The sequence below is a fragment of the Aquarana catesbeiana genome, linkage group LG03 (genome assembly GCF_042186555.1).
Source record: "Aquarana catesbeiana isolate 2022-GZ linkage group LG03, ASM4218655v1, whole genome shotgun sequence".
NCBI lineage: Eukaryota > Metazoa > Chordata > Amphibia > Anura > Ranidae > Aquarana > Aquarana catesbeiana.
This window is the reverse complement of record NC_133326.1, coordinates 154,870,865-154,887,155: the sequence shown is the minus strand read 5'-3', so window position 1 is coordinate 154,887,155 and position 16,291 is coordinate 154,870,865. Positions and strand designations below refer to the sequence as shown.

General features: G+C 38.6%; 1 protein-coding gene across 4 annotated transcripts in view; it reads left to right on the top strand.

The window, feature by feature from the left end:
• The window catches only part of SFMBT2 (Scm like with four mbt domains 2), a 254,257-nt gene that overhangs the window by 206,424 nt on the left and 31,542 nt on the right, over nucleotides 1-16,291 (top strand). For all 4 annotated transcript variants that reach the window (XM_073619432.1, XM_073619433.1, XM_073619431.1 and 1 more), the window contains 3 exons: nucleotides 9,016-9,058; nucleotides 11,497-11,573; nucleotides 13,747-13,886. In XM_073619432.1, coding sequence (XP_073475533.1) covers nucleotides 9,016-9,058; nucleotides 11,497-11,573; nucleotides 13,747-13,886 — 260 coding nt within the window. The remainder of the gene's footprint in view (nucleotides 1-9,015; nucleotides 9,059-11,496; nucleotides 11,574-13,746; nucleotides 13,887-16,291) is intronic.

Genomic DNA, 16,291 nt, shown 5'->3' with positions numbered 1-16,291 from the left:
CTTGATACCATATGATGTTTATATGTTAGTCAGTTGCTTAGCTGCCTCATGCATTGTAAACTTTTGTAAAGTATCACCAGGGTGTAAAAAATAATAATTACATTATAAAAGGCACAGATTCATTCCTGATTGAAACTAATTGCTCTAGTGAGTTGTAGAATGGTCTTGCTTGTTCCATTTTCTGCACTAATGAACACGTTTCTTAGTATAGTATAAGGAGCAGCAGCATGCTGTTTTTCCATACAGATATGTCAGGAAAAAGCTCTAAGCAACCACAATAATATAGCCGAAGGTAAACCTCCATCCCAAATTCAATGCAGCAGTGACTCCCCCCCCCCCCCCCCGATATTTCATTTCATGCACGCACACAAGAACTGTTCCCATGTATCAAGAAGGAAAGACCGATGACATGGTTGGTAACTGATGGAATTAGATGCCGAAAAATCTTTGTGACAAGTGTTAAGCTCAGTGTTAATCACTCCCTGCCCCCTTCACTATCCATCCATTGCTCTCAATGTTCAATTCAATTTCAGCGCAAAAAATGCAGGTGCAGTTTGAAATCCTATCTGTAATTTGTAGTATTTTCCCCAGCAATTTAAATGATATTATATTTTAGATTTTTTTAATTTAACTATTTGTTTTTTGTCTTTTATCTAATTTGCCTGCAATTGAAATATTGTGCCTTGGTGTAGCCGGCAGTTTAGTAGGCTGCTTGGACAGACATGCATCTCACACCTGTTCTGTTCATCTTTCATCGTATTTCTCATCTTTAAAACCTGTGCGACTAATTGCTGGCCCCTAAAAGGGAGGAAACACATTGTGTGAGAACTGTAACAAGAGTTCCACATTCCTCACTTGCACCAATGGGGTTTTCTGCTAGACCTTGTAACTGGAACTGAGTTCAACACACCAGAATATAAGCTTAATCCTAGTGTGAGATTCCCAGGCATTAAAACACATTCATGCCTAGTGAAAACGCGCAAGGCTTTACAAACTGTGCATGTTTGAAATATGTCTTTTCCCTTGCATTTATTACTAAGCCATTAAACATAAGTTAAATGGAGCATTACACAGATCTCACATTTGGATCTCATGCTCGGATATAAATTACAAGGCACTGCAGCCAATTAAAGCTTTTCCAGTCACTCCTGTAAGTGGCAGTAAAGCGCCCAGATTTTCCACCGTCAACAGAAACAGCCTGGCAAGACCATCTGATCTGAGCAAAAGGGACACTTTCATATTGGCAGGAGCTCCTGAAGCTGTTATGTAATCAGATACACTGTTCAGTGTTTACAGCGAATGATTCATATGGCATAATTAGAGATCACAAACTATACTGCGAGTTTAGGCATTTCATTATGCATTCACTCAAGCATCCCATGACCTCCACACACACAATTAAGGTAATTGTTGACCTATTAAGAGCATACATAACATATGGGCCTCCTTTAGATATGAAATGAATTGCTAATAAGCAACAAGAGAGACTATTTCATATCCCACCTACTATCAGCAATTAAACCTTACACATTAATTGTATCTATAACTAATGGCTGCTGCAAGTTCCCAAATGTCATACTAAAGAGCTTATTATTGATTAGAACGATGGAAAAACAAATTGCAAGCAGTAATGATGTATAATTTATAGCTAGCTGGAAAGCATGCTCAGATCTGAATTTGAATGCATTTGAAGTTTACATTAGGAATATATAATCCTGCTATATAATTTAATATAGGTATTTAGAAATAGATTTGCTTGTCTCCATAATAGTTTTTTTTTTCATATTGTATTAAAAATATACAGTCTACTAAATTAGGCAATGATAAAAATAATTAAAAAGTTAATATTTTTTTATACAATTGAAGGACATTTAGTACTGCTGATACAGTAATGTGAACAAACGGCTATTATTAGCAGGATCATTTTATGACTATTTTAAATGAAAAAAATAGTAACTTTTTTTATAATATAGAAATTAGTGACTAAGTGCAGCGCTGCTCCTATCTGACATATACAGTCAGGTCCATAAATATTGGGACATCAACACAATTCTAATCTTTTTGGCTCTATACACCACCACAATAGATTTGAAATGAAACAAACAAGATGTGCTTTAACTGCAGACTTTCAGCTTTAATTTGAGGGTATTTACATCCAAATCAGGTGAACAATGTAGGAATTACAACAGTTTGTATATGTGCCTCCCACTTTTTAAGGGACCAAAAATAATAGGACAATTGGCTGCTCAGCTGTTCCATGGCCAGGTGTGTGTTATTCCCTCATTATCCCATTTACAAGGAGCAGATAAAAGGTCCAGAGATAATTTCAAGTGTGCTATTTGCATTTGGAATCTGTTGCTGTCAACTCTCAATATGAGATCCAAAGAGCTGTCACTATCAGTGAAGCAAGCCATCATTAGGCTGAAAAAACAAAACAAACCCATCAGAGAGATAGCAAAAACATTAGGTGTGGCCAAATCAACTGTTTGGAACATCCTTAAAAAGAAAGAATGCACCGTTGAGCTCAGCAACATCAAAAGACCCGGAAGACCACAGAAAACAACTGTGGTGGATGACCGAAGAATTCTTTCCCTGGTGAAGAAAACACCCTTCACAGCAGTTGGCCAGATCAAGAACACTCTCCAGGAGGTAGGTGTACGTGTGTCAAAGTCAACAATGAAGAGAAGACTTCACCAGAGTAAATACAGAGGGTTCACCACAAGATGTAAACCATTGGTGAGCCTCAAAAACAGGAAGGCCAGATTAGAGTTTGCCAAACAACATCTAAAAAAGTCTTCACAGTTCTGGAACAACATCCTATGGACAGATGAGACCAAGATCAACTTGTACCAGAGTGATGGGAAGAGAAGAGTATGGAGAAGGAAAGGAACTGCTCATGATCCAAAGCATACCACCTCATCAGTGAAGCATGGTGGTGGTAGTGTCATGGCGTGGGCATGTATGGCTGCTAATGGAACTGGTTCTCTTGTATTTATTGATTATGTGACTGCTGACAAAAGCAGCAGGATGAATTCTGAAGTGTTTTGGGCAATATTATCTGCTCATATTCAGCAAAATGCTTCAGAACTCATTGGACGGCACTTCACAGTGCAGATGGACAATGACCCGAAGCTTACTGCGAAAGCAACCAAAGAGTTTTTTAAAAAGTGAAAGTTTGATGGATGATTGTTAATCTGTCCCATTACTTTTGGTCCTTTAAAAAGTGGGAGGCACATATACAAACTGTTGTAATTCCTACACCGTTCACTTGATTTGGATGTAAATACCCTCAAATTAAAGCTGAAAGTCTGCAGTTAAAGCACATCTTGTTCCTAGAGCCAAAGAATTGTGTCGATGCCCCAATATTTATGGACCTGACGGCACGACTGTGATAAATGGGTGAAATCTATACTATAAACACTATTATAATTCGGTTTGTCCTTCAGTACACTGTATACACTGTATTTGTATACTTTATGTGATACCACAATTCTAGTGCTACAAATACAATATGTGCACACTACAAATTGAAATTAATTATATTCTAGCAATCACTGTGTTGGGCATTGATACTATAACCTCGGTGCTATAAATCCAAAATGTGAATGTAAAACACCATACATTCTCTCATGCGAGTCCATGTATAATAGTGCTGAAAAAGTTAATTTGTAATTATTGTTCTAAAGTGCCAAACAGTATCCCAAAGAGACAGATATTGCACCACTGTGCACCTTATACACTCACTTCAAAGAATGGACCTATATACTATATATCCTATAGGTCACATGCTCTTAACTCCTCCAAACCATACCAACTGTCAGGAATCCGGTTGGAGGCCAAGGTACTGAGAGGGCTCCCCTTGCGGTTTTGTGCAGTGCAACCCTGAAGGGGAAACAGGGAATGCAGTGCCCAGAGAAGCACTGTTTGCCAGTGGCTGTGGTTGAAAGCTTGATTACTGTGGGGCGACTGGAACAAGCGAGATGCTCTGTATGGCAGGTGTGCTTGTGGCAGCGGCAGGTGGTTGGGTGATCCAGAAGGAGTATCAGAAGCCAGGTCGGGGGTCATATACAGCAAGATAAGTCAAGATAAGTCAATAGCAGGTTCGGGATTCAGGCAGTAATACTGGAACAAGCCGGGGTCGGTAATTGGTAAGACAGGCAGAAGCAGAGTCGGTGAGCCAAGCCAGGTTTAAGTAGTGGAGCAGGCAGAAGCAGGTCAGGATACAAGCCAGAGGTCAAACCAGGAAGACAGGATAAGCGGGTAGTTCAAGCCGGGTTGGTAACAGGAAGTCCAAGATCAGAATACGGAGCACAAGAAACACGGGGGAGCTGACGATAATCCAGCAACTCATGGATCTCAGCAGCAGGTTTATATAGGCCAGGAGGCAACATCACATAACTGCGTATGCCCGTTAGCGACATCGCACATCTGCGTACGCCTGTTAGCATCCTCCCTCATCTGCGTACGCCCATTTGGGCAGATGCGCATCTGCCAATACACACGGGAGCGCGCCTGATGGGTGTTGGCAAGATTGCCAGTTCTTTGGCCATTTCCCTGACACCAACTGGTGGAGCTTGCTGTTACAATCCTCCAGTCCAGGGCATCAGTGGGGCTTGTCTCATTTGGAGTTACATAGTTACATAGTTACATAGAAGGTGAGGTTGAAAAAAGACACAAGTCCATCAAATCCAACCTATGTGTGTGATTATGTGTCAGTATTACATTACATATCCCTGTATATTGCGGTCATTCAAGTGATTATCTAATAGTTTCTTGAAGCTATCAATGCTCCCTGCTGAGACCACCGCCTGTGGAAGGGAATTCCACATCCTTGCCACTCTTACAGTAAAGAACCCTCTACGTAGTTTAAGGTTAAACCTCTTTTCTTCTAATTGTAATGAGTGGCCACGAGTCTTATTAAACTCTCTTCTGCGAAAAAGTTTTATCCCTATTGTGGGGTCACCAGTACAGTATTTGTAAATTGAAATCATATCCCCTCTCAAGCGTCTCTTCTCCAGAGAGAATAAGTTCAGTGCTCGCAACCTTTCCTCATAACTAAGATCCTCCAGACCCTTTATTAGCTTTGTTGCCCTTCTTTGTACTCGCTCCATTTCCAGTACGTCCCTCCTGAGGACTGGTGCCCAGAACTGGACAGCATACTCCAGGTGCGGCCGGACCAGAGTCTTGTAGCGCGGGAGAATTATCGTTTTATCTCTGCATTTGATCCCCTTTTAATGCATGCCAATATTCTGTTTGCTTTATTAGCAGCAGCTTGGCATTGCATGCCATTGCTGAGCCTATCATCTACTAGGACCCCCAGGTCCTTTTCCATCCTAGATTCCCCCAGAGGTTCTCCCCCCAGTGTATAGATTGCATTCATATTTTTGCCACCCAAATGCATTATTTTACATTTTTCTACATTGAACCTCATTTGCCATGTAGTCGCCCACCCCATTAATTTGTTCAGGTCTTTTTGCAAGATTTCCACATCCTGCTGAGAAGTTATTGCCCTGCTTAGCTTAGTATCGTCTGCAAATACAGAGATTGAACTGTTTATCCCATCCTCCAGGTCGTTTATAAACAAATTAAATAGGATTGGTCCCAACACAGAACCCTGGGGAACCCCACTACCCACCCCTGACCATTCTGAGTTCTCCCCATTTAGCACCACCCTCTGAACACGCCCTTGTAGCCAGTTTTCAATCCATGTACTCACCCTATGGTCCATGCCAACGCACCTTATTTTGTACAGTAAACGTTTATGGGGAACTGTGTCAAATGCTTTTGCAAAATCCAGATACACCACGTCTACGGGCCTTCCTTTATCTAGATGGCAACTCACCTCCTCATAGAAGGTTAATAGATTGGTTTGGCAAGAACGATTCTTCATGAATCCATGCTGATTACTGCTAATGATATCATTCTTATTACTAAAATTTTGTATATAGTCCCTTATCATCCCCTCCAAGAGTTTACATACTATTGATGTTAGGCTAACTGGTCTGTAATTCCCAGGGATGTTTTTTGGGCCCTTTTTAAATATTGGTGCTACATTGGCTTTTCTCCAATCAGCTGGTACCATTCCAGTCAATAGACTGTCTGTAAAAATTAGGAACAACGGTCTGGCAATCACCTGACTGAGTTCCCTAAGTACCCTCGGATGCAAGCCATCTGGTCCCGGTGATTTATTAATGTTAAGTTTCTCAAGTCTAATTTTAATTCCGTCCTCTGTTAACCATGTAGGTGCTTCCTGTGTTGTGTCATGAGGATAAACACTGCAGTTTTGGTTACTGAAGCCCCCCGATTCACTCGTGAAGACTGAGGAGAAGAATAAATTCAATACCTTTGCCATCTCCCCATCCTTTGTAACCAGATGTCCTTCCTCATTCTTTATGGGGCCAATATGGTCTGTCCTCCCTTTTTCTCAGGAACATGGATAGAATTTATGGAACCGTTTAAATGGACCATCTCTCTATGTATAGGGTGGTACTCCAGATAAAACATAAAGAGATTGCCAATAATTCAATAAGATCTAAATTAAAACCATCCCTGAGGGAGTCACATGATCACTGACACAATGCGCTGGGTGGAGCCTGGTAACGTCACTTCCAGTGTGGATAAAAAGCGGAAATTGAAGAAAAACAATTACTGTGAGTTGCATTGTTTACAAACCTAATGCTGGTCCATTTTTGCTTATAAGTGAGTACAATTTCATTGATTAAAAGTTTTCATTTAGATTTTAGTGCACTATTGGCAATTTTCTTTGTGTTTGGAGTACCACCCTATGCATGAAGAGATGGTTATGACCACTTAAAGGGACCCATAAATCATATCCACTTTCTGAGTAATATCCCAAGAGAGACAAGCTCCACTGATGCCCCGGACTGGAGAATTGTACCAGCAAGCTCCACCAGTTGGTCTGGTTTGCGCATGTGACGTATAATGACCTATATGATATATGTTATATGGGTCCATTCTTTAAGGGGAGCATATAAGGTGCACAGTGGGGGAATATCTGTTAAATACTCTCTTCGGGACACAAATTTTGTATTTACAGCACCGGGGTTATGGTATTCATGTCCAACGCGGTGATTGGTAGAATATAATTAATTTCAATTTGCAGTGCTCACATGCTGTATTTGTAGCACTGGGAGTGTGGTATCACATAGAGTATACATATTTTGGATTGCATGTTGTTTGTATAGCATGTGCTTTTACAGTGTTCTGAAGGACAAACAGAATCACGATAATAGTGTTTAAAGTATAGTTTTTCATCCATTTATCACAGTTGTATATGTCATATAAGAGCAGCACTGCACTTAGTCACTAATTTCTATATTTACCAGCGTGGGAACACATTATAAGTGTCAGCAGCAGTTCTAATTTATGTTGATTAATTATTATTTTATTTTCACACATGTAGTGCATAGGTAATTTCTATCATTATTCACTTTATTTTTATAATATCTAAAGTTTATAAGGTGCCTACTTCCTCCATAGTTAAGTGACAGCTACTAATGATCATTGAACCTTGATGGCTCAATAAAGATATCACTCTTCACAAAGTCTTAAGCTACATGTTGAAATTGGATTGTTCAACCACAATTTATATTTTTCACCTATATCAAATGTCCACTATTTTCATCTATTTCATCTATCCACTATTTTCAATCAACCTCTAGTCAGTGAGTTGCCAAGCATGACAGATAATCCATTTTCTTTCTATCAGATTGTTTGATGAGGTTTCTGTTTTTGATCAGGTTCTATTTCGTCACAATTATTTTTTCATTGTAATAAATCTAGTTCAATCAGTCAAATTTAAGATTAGCAGTCAATCAAATTTGTTAGTGGTAGATTGTATTAGTGAATAAAATCTGGTTGGATGTAACTAAAATAACCTAAATATTGCTATGTGTAATGAAGGAGTGTGCTTCATAGTTACATAGTTACATAGTAGATGAGGTTGAAAAAAGACAAGTCCATCAAGTTCAAGACAAGTCCATCAAGTCCAACCTATGTGTGATTATATGTCAGTATTACATTGTATATCCCTGTATGTTGTGGTCATTCAGGTGCTTATCTAATAGTTTTTTGAGACTATCGATGCTCCCTGCTGAGACCACTGCCTGTGGAAGGGAATTCCACATCCTTGCCGCTCTTACATTAAAGAACCCTCTACGCAGTTTAAGGTTAAATCTAAGTTCTTCTAATTTTAATGAGTGGCCACGTGTCTTATTAAACTCCCTTCCGCAGAAAAGTATTATCCCTGTTGTGGGGTCACCAGTATGGTATTTCTAGATTGAAATCATTTCCCCTCTCAAGCGTCTCTTCTCCAGAGAGAATAAGTTCAGTGCTCGCAACCTTTCTTCATAACTAATACCCTCTAGACCCTTTATTAGCTTTGTTGCCCTTCTCTGTACTCGCTCCATTTCTAGTACATCCTTCTTGTGGGTCAAGACCATAAATAGGGTCCCAGTAACATTTCTATTAGTCCACAAATTTTAAATTACTCTAAACATTTATTTGGATTGTAGTTGCAACATTTTCTCTTGGAGTCCCGGACAACGGGAAAATGAGTGGTTGAGGTTCCTGGGGACACTGTTGACACGATTTTAGAAAATGTTGGAGCACCAATTTGTATGCTGCAAACATCCTTACTTGTAACCATACATATGCAGATTAATATTTACAACAGCAGCCAAAGTCAATGCATCATCCGTATTTTCTAACCCTATTGCAACACTTACTTTAATCATGGCACAATCTGCTTGATATGTGTTTGAAAATTAATATGTTATAAAAATATATTTCACAATCATCTTACAGAAAAATATACAATTTTATTTGGATGTATAATTCATTCTACAGCAGAGTTTAAAAGTGTCAACTAGTTGTATTCATACAGTATATTTTAGTTTAAATAAGAGTAGCCTAGAAATAGAAATCTTAATTATACTGATGGATCTTTGGATTGGAATGCTTTTTTAAAACAAGTATTTCAATATTCTTTTTAAGTGAAAAAGAAGAGAAAGATTGCCGTTGTACAGCCAGAAAAACAGTAAGTTATTTCTTTCTTACATAAAAAAAGATAATTTTTTCTTAAATATTTGATATTTAGTTACCATATCTCTCGAGATATCATTTTATATGCTGCAACAATCTTAAGACCTGGTTCACATTTGTGTGGTTGATTGCCGCTGCAGGTGTGCACTTGTTCCTGCCACCGCAACCACCAGCACAGGAAAAACATAGGAGATGTGTGCGGGTGCCATTAATCCTGATGGCATGCCACACGTACTGGAAATTGCTCCTGCGCTGGTAGCCAGACTGGACTGGCAGTTGCCCTGTGGGCTGCAATTCCAAAAATGGAGCAAGGACCTTTTCCCTGCAATTCAAGAGACACTGCAGCCCAATCAAATGAATGGGCAGCCATGCATGTGCAAAATGTGGCGTCATTGTGAACCAGGCTTAAGGCCTTATGCACACTGGGCATCTAAAACACTTCTTTTAAGGGTGTTTGACTTTTCTTCCTGCCTTTTAACACCCCTACATCTTAGCCCATGGACCATGCACACATACTGTATTTGTTTAAAGACATTTAAAGGCAGAAAAAAAACTACTTGTGAATTCAGAAGAGGAGCATTTGGGCGAAAAAAATGGCAAACACGCATAAACACGCAATAACGTATGTTTGCATGTTAATGCATTCTGATGGTCAGAGTAAATAATTTGTGGCTATAGGTATGCTTTTTAAGCTGCATTTTAGCCCCTTGGAGCAAAGGCGTCACTTGGAGGAAAACAAATGTCCTGTATGCAGGATGTCCAAAGCCTGGTACATACGATGAGATTAGCTCACCCATTTTTTTTTTATGCATACTAGTCTCATATCGATAATGAAGAAGTTACTAAAGTTACGAAAATTCTCGAATGACAGAATAAAAATTTGGAAGTGATGTAATGTATTTTATTGTATTTGCGTTGCATTTTCAGGCGAAAACTGTACTGATTAAACGAAAATCATACGATCTCAAATCATACGAAAAAGTCAGTTAGCCAATCAAGAGAGAGAGGGGGCGGGGCTGAACGGCAGCACCGTGTCTAAATGGACACACAGAGCTGCAGCTCGGCTTGGGTGCCCCCATAGCTAGCTGCATTTTGTGGGGGCACTCAACAGGAGGGAGGGGCCAGGAGCAGCGAAGAGGGACCCGAGAAGAGGAGGATTAGGGCTGCTCTGTGCAAAACCACTGCACAGAGCAGGTAAGTATAACATGTTTATGATTAAAAAAAAAAAAGAGTCTTTTCAATCACTTTAATCATAACTACTGTATGCTTGCATTACATATTATTTAATGTTAGACAATGGAGTTGGTTTTCACTGTGACCAAAAGTGAACATTCTCTACTCGTTTAGTAAAGCTTCTGACAAGAGCAGAAGATTCAGACGTGAAACTGTTTAGACCCCCATAAAAAATAATTAGAAGTGAAAAAAGGCCTTCCTATCATATAGACAATAGTCTGTTCCAGATGTCTTAATATCAGAAACAAGACACAATTTATAAAAGACATTGCATAGTACATTACCATTTACATCTCTAGTGCCTTTTTCATTAGTCTTGACATTACCGCAAAGAAGCCCATAAAGCAGATTTCTGTCCATTACATGCAACATTAAAAAGCAAATATAACTTTTCAGGGTGGAATTAGTGTTGTGTTGATGATTTTACCACCAGTTTTATTGACGTTGTAAAACCAAAAAATTGAACTGAAAGTGGATGAGCTCCAGAGAGGCGATCCTCGAGCAATAATTTTTTTTTCATTCAGTCAACTTGGCAAAGTTGGTATTTGACAGACTATAAAAGCTGTTTAGTAAATGCGTCATTAATGTCAGAATTTAGTGTTATGGTTCTGTGATTATAGAAGAATTTAGCGAAATGGGTATTTTGTGTGTTTAGATTTAGATGAGCCTTATGCATTTTTATGGTACTGTGATTACAATTATTGTAATTAAATTGTACTGTGTCATTTTAAAATGGAATGCATTCAAGTAACACACACATTTATGTTTTATCTGCATGATTCCGAGTCTGTAGCACACAGCTTTTAGGCTCAGTATAATCAACTGTTTCTTTCTCAGCCCTGAAATTAGAGTAAAATTTGGAAGCTGTAGGTACACAGACTTTTTGAAAAACGAATGCCCTTTGTACCGTTCAAATGCTGATTCCACTTTTATTAATGCTATCATGTTCACATAACTGAAATATTGGACACATTAGCTGATACTGCATGATAAGTCCACCCCACATTTAAACTTGGTTTGCTGAAACTCGAGCCCTGTAAAAAAAAAAAAAAAAAAATGTTTATTACAATTTGCAATGTAGCAAAGACTGCTTGTATTTTATTTTTATTTATCTCTTCTTTTTCTATGTTACGCGAAGAACATAATTGTAACTAAAAAATAAATTGTCTGCTTCACTAATATGGAATTTGTATTTGATAGATTGCCGTCCTCAGTGCCTGTAGAGAAAATACCTCATGACCCTTGTCCTTTTCCTCAGACTGATAATTATTCAACAGGTACAACAACTTTGATTAGATTACAGATGCTGTTATAAAAAGATATGTGTGTTAATGATTGATGTGCATTTTTGTATGTTACTGTATATAGGCACTGTGTCATGGTAGGGTTACATTTATTTCTGCCATAAGCTACTTTAGGGAAAGGTAAATCAACCAAAGCTGGGCATGTGAAATAAGTCAACTTATACTATAGGGGTTGATTTACTAAAAGCAAATAAGCTGTTCACTAAGATATTTTTCCTTACCTTAGTGAATATTGGGGAAGCTCTGCTGACTTTCATCATCCAATCATGTGCAAGCAAGAATACTGTTGTTTTTAAATGTTCCTTTGCAGTGTGACTTTTTACCACATTCACTATGTTCTGGTGAAAATTCTCTTGCAAGGTGAACAGCCCATTTGCCCTTAGTAAATCAACCCCTGTAAGTTCCAGCAAAGTTTGTTTTGTCGTTAGGCAAGTGGGCCTGATTTACTGATGTGTGAAGTAAAGTTAATTGCAGAGAAATTTGAGTGCAAAAGCCACTAAGAGCAGCTTAATGCAATTTAAAACCAGCATCTCAGAAGTAGGTTAAAGCAGCTCCTTGTGCGACAAGAAGGTAAATGAATGCAAGTCAAAGCATTTCGGAATCACATGAAAGAATACTGCACTTGACCCAGTAGTAAAGTATGGCAAAAGCTCTTTTTGTCAAACTTCTATTCTAGGTCTAGATCTTTACTTACTAGTGTTCTCCTGTGATCCGGAATCAGCCTCAGCTGATGTCAGAGTTGGTTCTGGCTCTGGAAAAATCCTGACAATAATGTTGGGATCCACCCACATAACTGATCAGACCTGGCTAAGCCTCTGAGCGTGCCGCTAAGAGCCTAAGCTCTAGTATACAACTACGTATGGCCACTTAATAGGAAGTACATCATTTGTATATAATGGCACTTTACATATTTTATTTTCAATGGGCACCCTTATCACTTGCCAACCGCCTAACTGTAAATGTACATCATTACTTTGACGTTAAATACTGAGGTTATGGCAGCAGCTAGCTGCCTAACCTGGTATATTTTTTTCAGTCAGGCGGTCAGCTTTTATATAAAAGTGGTCCCAGCAGCAGATTCACTGCAAGATCACTTTTATAGGCAGTGGGAGAGGTGCCCTCCCACTGCTTACCAGTCGTCTCTGAGCTTACCGGAGCCGTCCGATCCCTCAGATGCCTGGGCAGGAAGCCGAGTGAGGGCAAGATAGCCCCCACTCAGCTCTATGCCCTTGGAGGACTGGAGCAACGTCTGACATCACTTCCGCCTCTCAAGCTTAAAGGGATTTTTTTTTGCTTCTTAAAGACAAAATGAATTTTTTTTTTCTTTTAAAGGTAAATGAGAGATCTGGGGTCTTTTTCAGATCCCTCAATAAAGAGGACCTGTCATGCTTAATTCTATTACAAGGGATGTTTACATAATAGGAATGGAAGTGATAAAAAAAAGGGACAATGTAAAAATAAAAAGTTAAATAAATAAGAATTTTTTTTTAAAGCGCCCATTTCTCTGAGCTCACGTGCAGAAGCGAATGCATATGTAAGTCACGCCAGCGTATGTAAATCGTGTTCAAACCACACATGTGAGGTATTGCCACGATCATTAGAGCGAGAGCAATAATTCTTCTAGCACTAGACGTCCTCTGTAATTCAAAAGGTAACCTGTAAACATTTTTAAAGCATCACCTACGGAGATTGTTAAGTATTGTGGTTTGTTGCCATCCCACGTTCCTGCGCAATTTTAAAGTATGATATGTTATGTATCTATTTACTCAGTGTAACATCATCTTTCACATTATACTGAAAAATTGGGCTAACTTTACTGTTTTTTTTTTTTTTCAATTAAAGTGTATTTTTTCCCAAAAAGTCGCATTTGAAATACCACTGCACAAATATGGTGGGACATAAAATATTGCAACAACCGCCATTTTATTCTCTAGGGCCTCTTCTAAAAAATGTATAATGTTTGGGGAGATCTAAGAAATTTTCTAACATAAAATACAGATTTTTATATGTAAACAACAAATGTCAGAAAAAGACCTAGTCTGTAAGTGGTTAAACATTAACACGCATGTGTCATGTGTATGAAGCATTGAGAAATTGGGTAAAAATGTCCACATTGTCATAATATCTTGTTACTCTTTCTGTTTAGGAACCAGCAATGGAAAATACTGTTGTCCCAGACTATATATCAATCACCGTTGCTTTTCAGGACCATATTTAAATAAAGGTCGGATAGCAGAACTACCTCAGTCAGTAGGTCCTGGGAAATGTGTGCTGGTTCTTAAAGAGGTATGTGGCCAAGATAATTATTTTGAAATAATAAACTGTTTGATTCTTATGTCCAAAAGTGTACATATAGCCAAAAACCTTTGTTTTAAAGTAGAGTAGGGGAAGGATTGGACTTTTATTGCTGCGTGTGCCCCTGCTGGGTAGATTAACCCTGTGTATATATCCAGTTGACCACTGTGAAGATGGGTACTGATAGGAAATCCAACATTTTAGAGCAGTCATCAAAACAAGAGGCAAGGTTGCATTTTCCAAAGAAGACGGTTGCTCCAGTGACAGCTGTCTAACATGGTAATTACCTTCACTTTGTAGAGATTTTCTCTTCCTGTTGCATTTTTAATGCATGACCATGCTAAACAGTCATAGCAGGGATGCAGCTATTATTGTTGTTGCCGTCCCTGTGCGGAGGATGTCCCCTCATTACCTTTCTCATAGACAGTGAGCAAACAGGGACACAGGCAGCAGTAAAAACCTTACAAATGCTCTATTTTCCCAGCTATTTCCACAGCTTTGGCTGGAGTTTTACTTGCATGAAGAATTCCAGCTATAGAACAAAATAACACAATGAGGCTGATTTACTAAAGAAGCTAAAAATGTTCACATAATAAATTGTGTGAGTATTCACTTCCATTATCCAATCATGTGAAAAGCAAATTCCTGTTTACTTATATCATCTGTACATGATTGGATAATTAAAGAGAAAATTGATACAATATATTGTGTAAACATGTTTAACTCCTTAAGTAAATCATCCTCAAGAGTTGATCTCACAAGCCGTGTCTCTACTGTTTTATTCCTAAATGGATGATTTCCTTATTGTGGATTTTATCAATGTGTGTTGTAAAAGGGTGAATTGTTGGCTAATAGTGGGATGTTTTAATGAAAAACATGTGGCATAGTCATAGATAAAGTATCTTATATATTAGCTTTAAAACTTTTGGGGGATAAGTCGAGGTTTATATCTGCAGATGGATTTGCAGTTTTCATGTACACTGGCTCTGAGTTATGTCTCGTACACACGATCGCACATTCCGACAACAAAATCCATCGGATTTTTTCCGACGGATGTTGGCTCAAACTTGTCTTGCATACACACGGTTACACAAAGTTGGTCAGAAATTCCTAACATCAAGAACGCGGTGACATACAACACGTACAACAAGCCGACAAAAATTAAGTTCAATAGCCAGTGCTGCTCTTCTGCTTGATTCCGAGCATGCGTGGAACTTTGTTTCATTGGAATTGTCTACACACCATCAGAATTTACGCGAACGGATTTTGTTGTTGGAAAATTTTAGATCCAGCTCTCAAACTTTGTGTGTCGGAAATTCCAATGGAAAAAGTCTGATGGAGCCTACACACGGTCGGAATTTCCGACAACAAGCTCCGATCGCACATTTTCCGGAAAGTCCGATCATGTGTACAGGGCATAAGGCTGCATGGCATTGAAAAGCAGGTCTCCAGGACTTTCAGAAAATCTGACTCTTCATCACTCCATTAGAATTTGGGTTTTTGTCTGGTGAACCATTGGAGAGGTTCCCAGTCACTTTATTTCCAACAGGAAGTTAGACGAAATCCACCTATTAGAGAAAATGGCAATACATAAACTGACAGAGGCTCTAACCCTTCATTGCTTTGCTTATCTGGAATATATAATATTTTATAATATAATAGAGGAAATGTTTTGGATAAAGTTAGACTTTAAAGGTATTTTCCCTTGAAAGAGAATTTGGATCATTGGGAATAGATCATTTTAAAATTTTCAAAATTTACAAAATGTACTTGTAATACTGATAATAAACGAAACGTTGTTTGACCCGGTCTTCTGTTCTTGCGAAGGGCTAATAGCTATAAGGGAACTGCTAGATATTTTATGAGATGTTAAGCCAAAGGCTTGGCTGTATTTATATCTAAATATATGACTGCAGAAACATATCATTCATGTGCTACGGACGACATTTAAATGACATGACCATATGTTTGTTACTGATCTGATGACACTGCTGATCTAATCAGCATATAGATGTAAGTGGCTTAGAATCCTTAACCGGGAATTAAACAAACTTTGTTTTCTTACTGTGGTAAAGATTCATGTGATTTATGCATCTGCCTATTGTGCAAGAAATAAACACTGAAACACACTTTTCTCACAATGGATTGATCATGTATTCAGGGTTTGTGTTGATAGGCAAATGCAGCCTGTATTATGCTGGGTACACACGGGAAGTTGTTTTTCGTTCAACCCAGCGGGCTGATTGAAAAAAAAGTACAGATCGCCGTACTAACACAATCAATGTTAGTGCTGTGACCTCTCCACTGAACTGAATTGGGGTTGATTTACTAAAACTGGAGAGTGCAAAATCTGGTGCATCTCTGCATAGAATCCAATCAACTTCCAGGTTTTATTG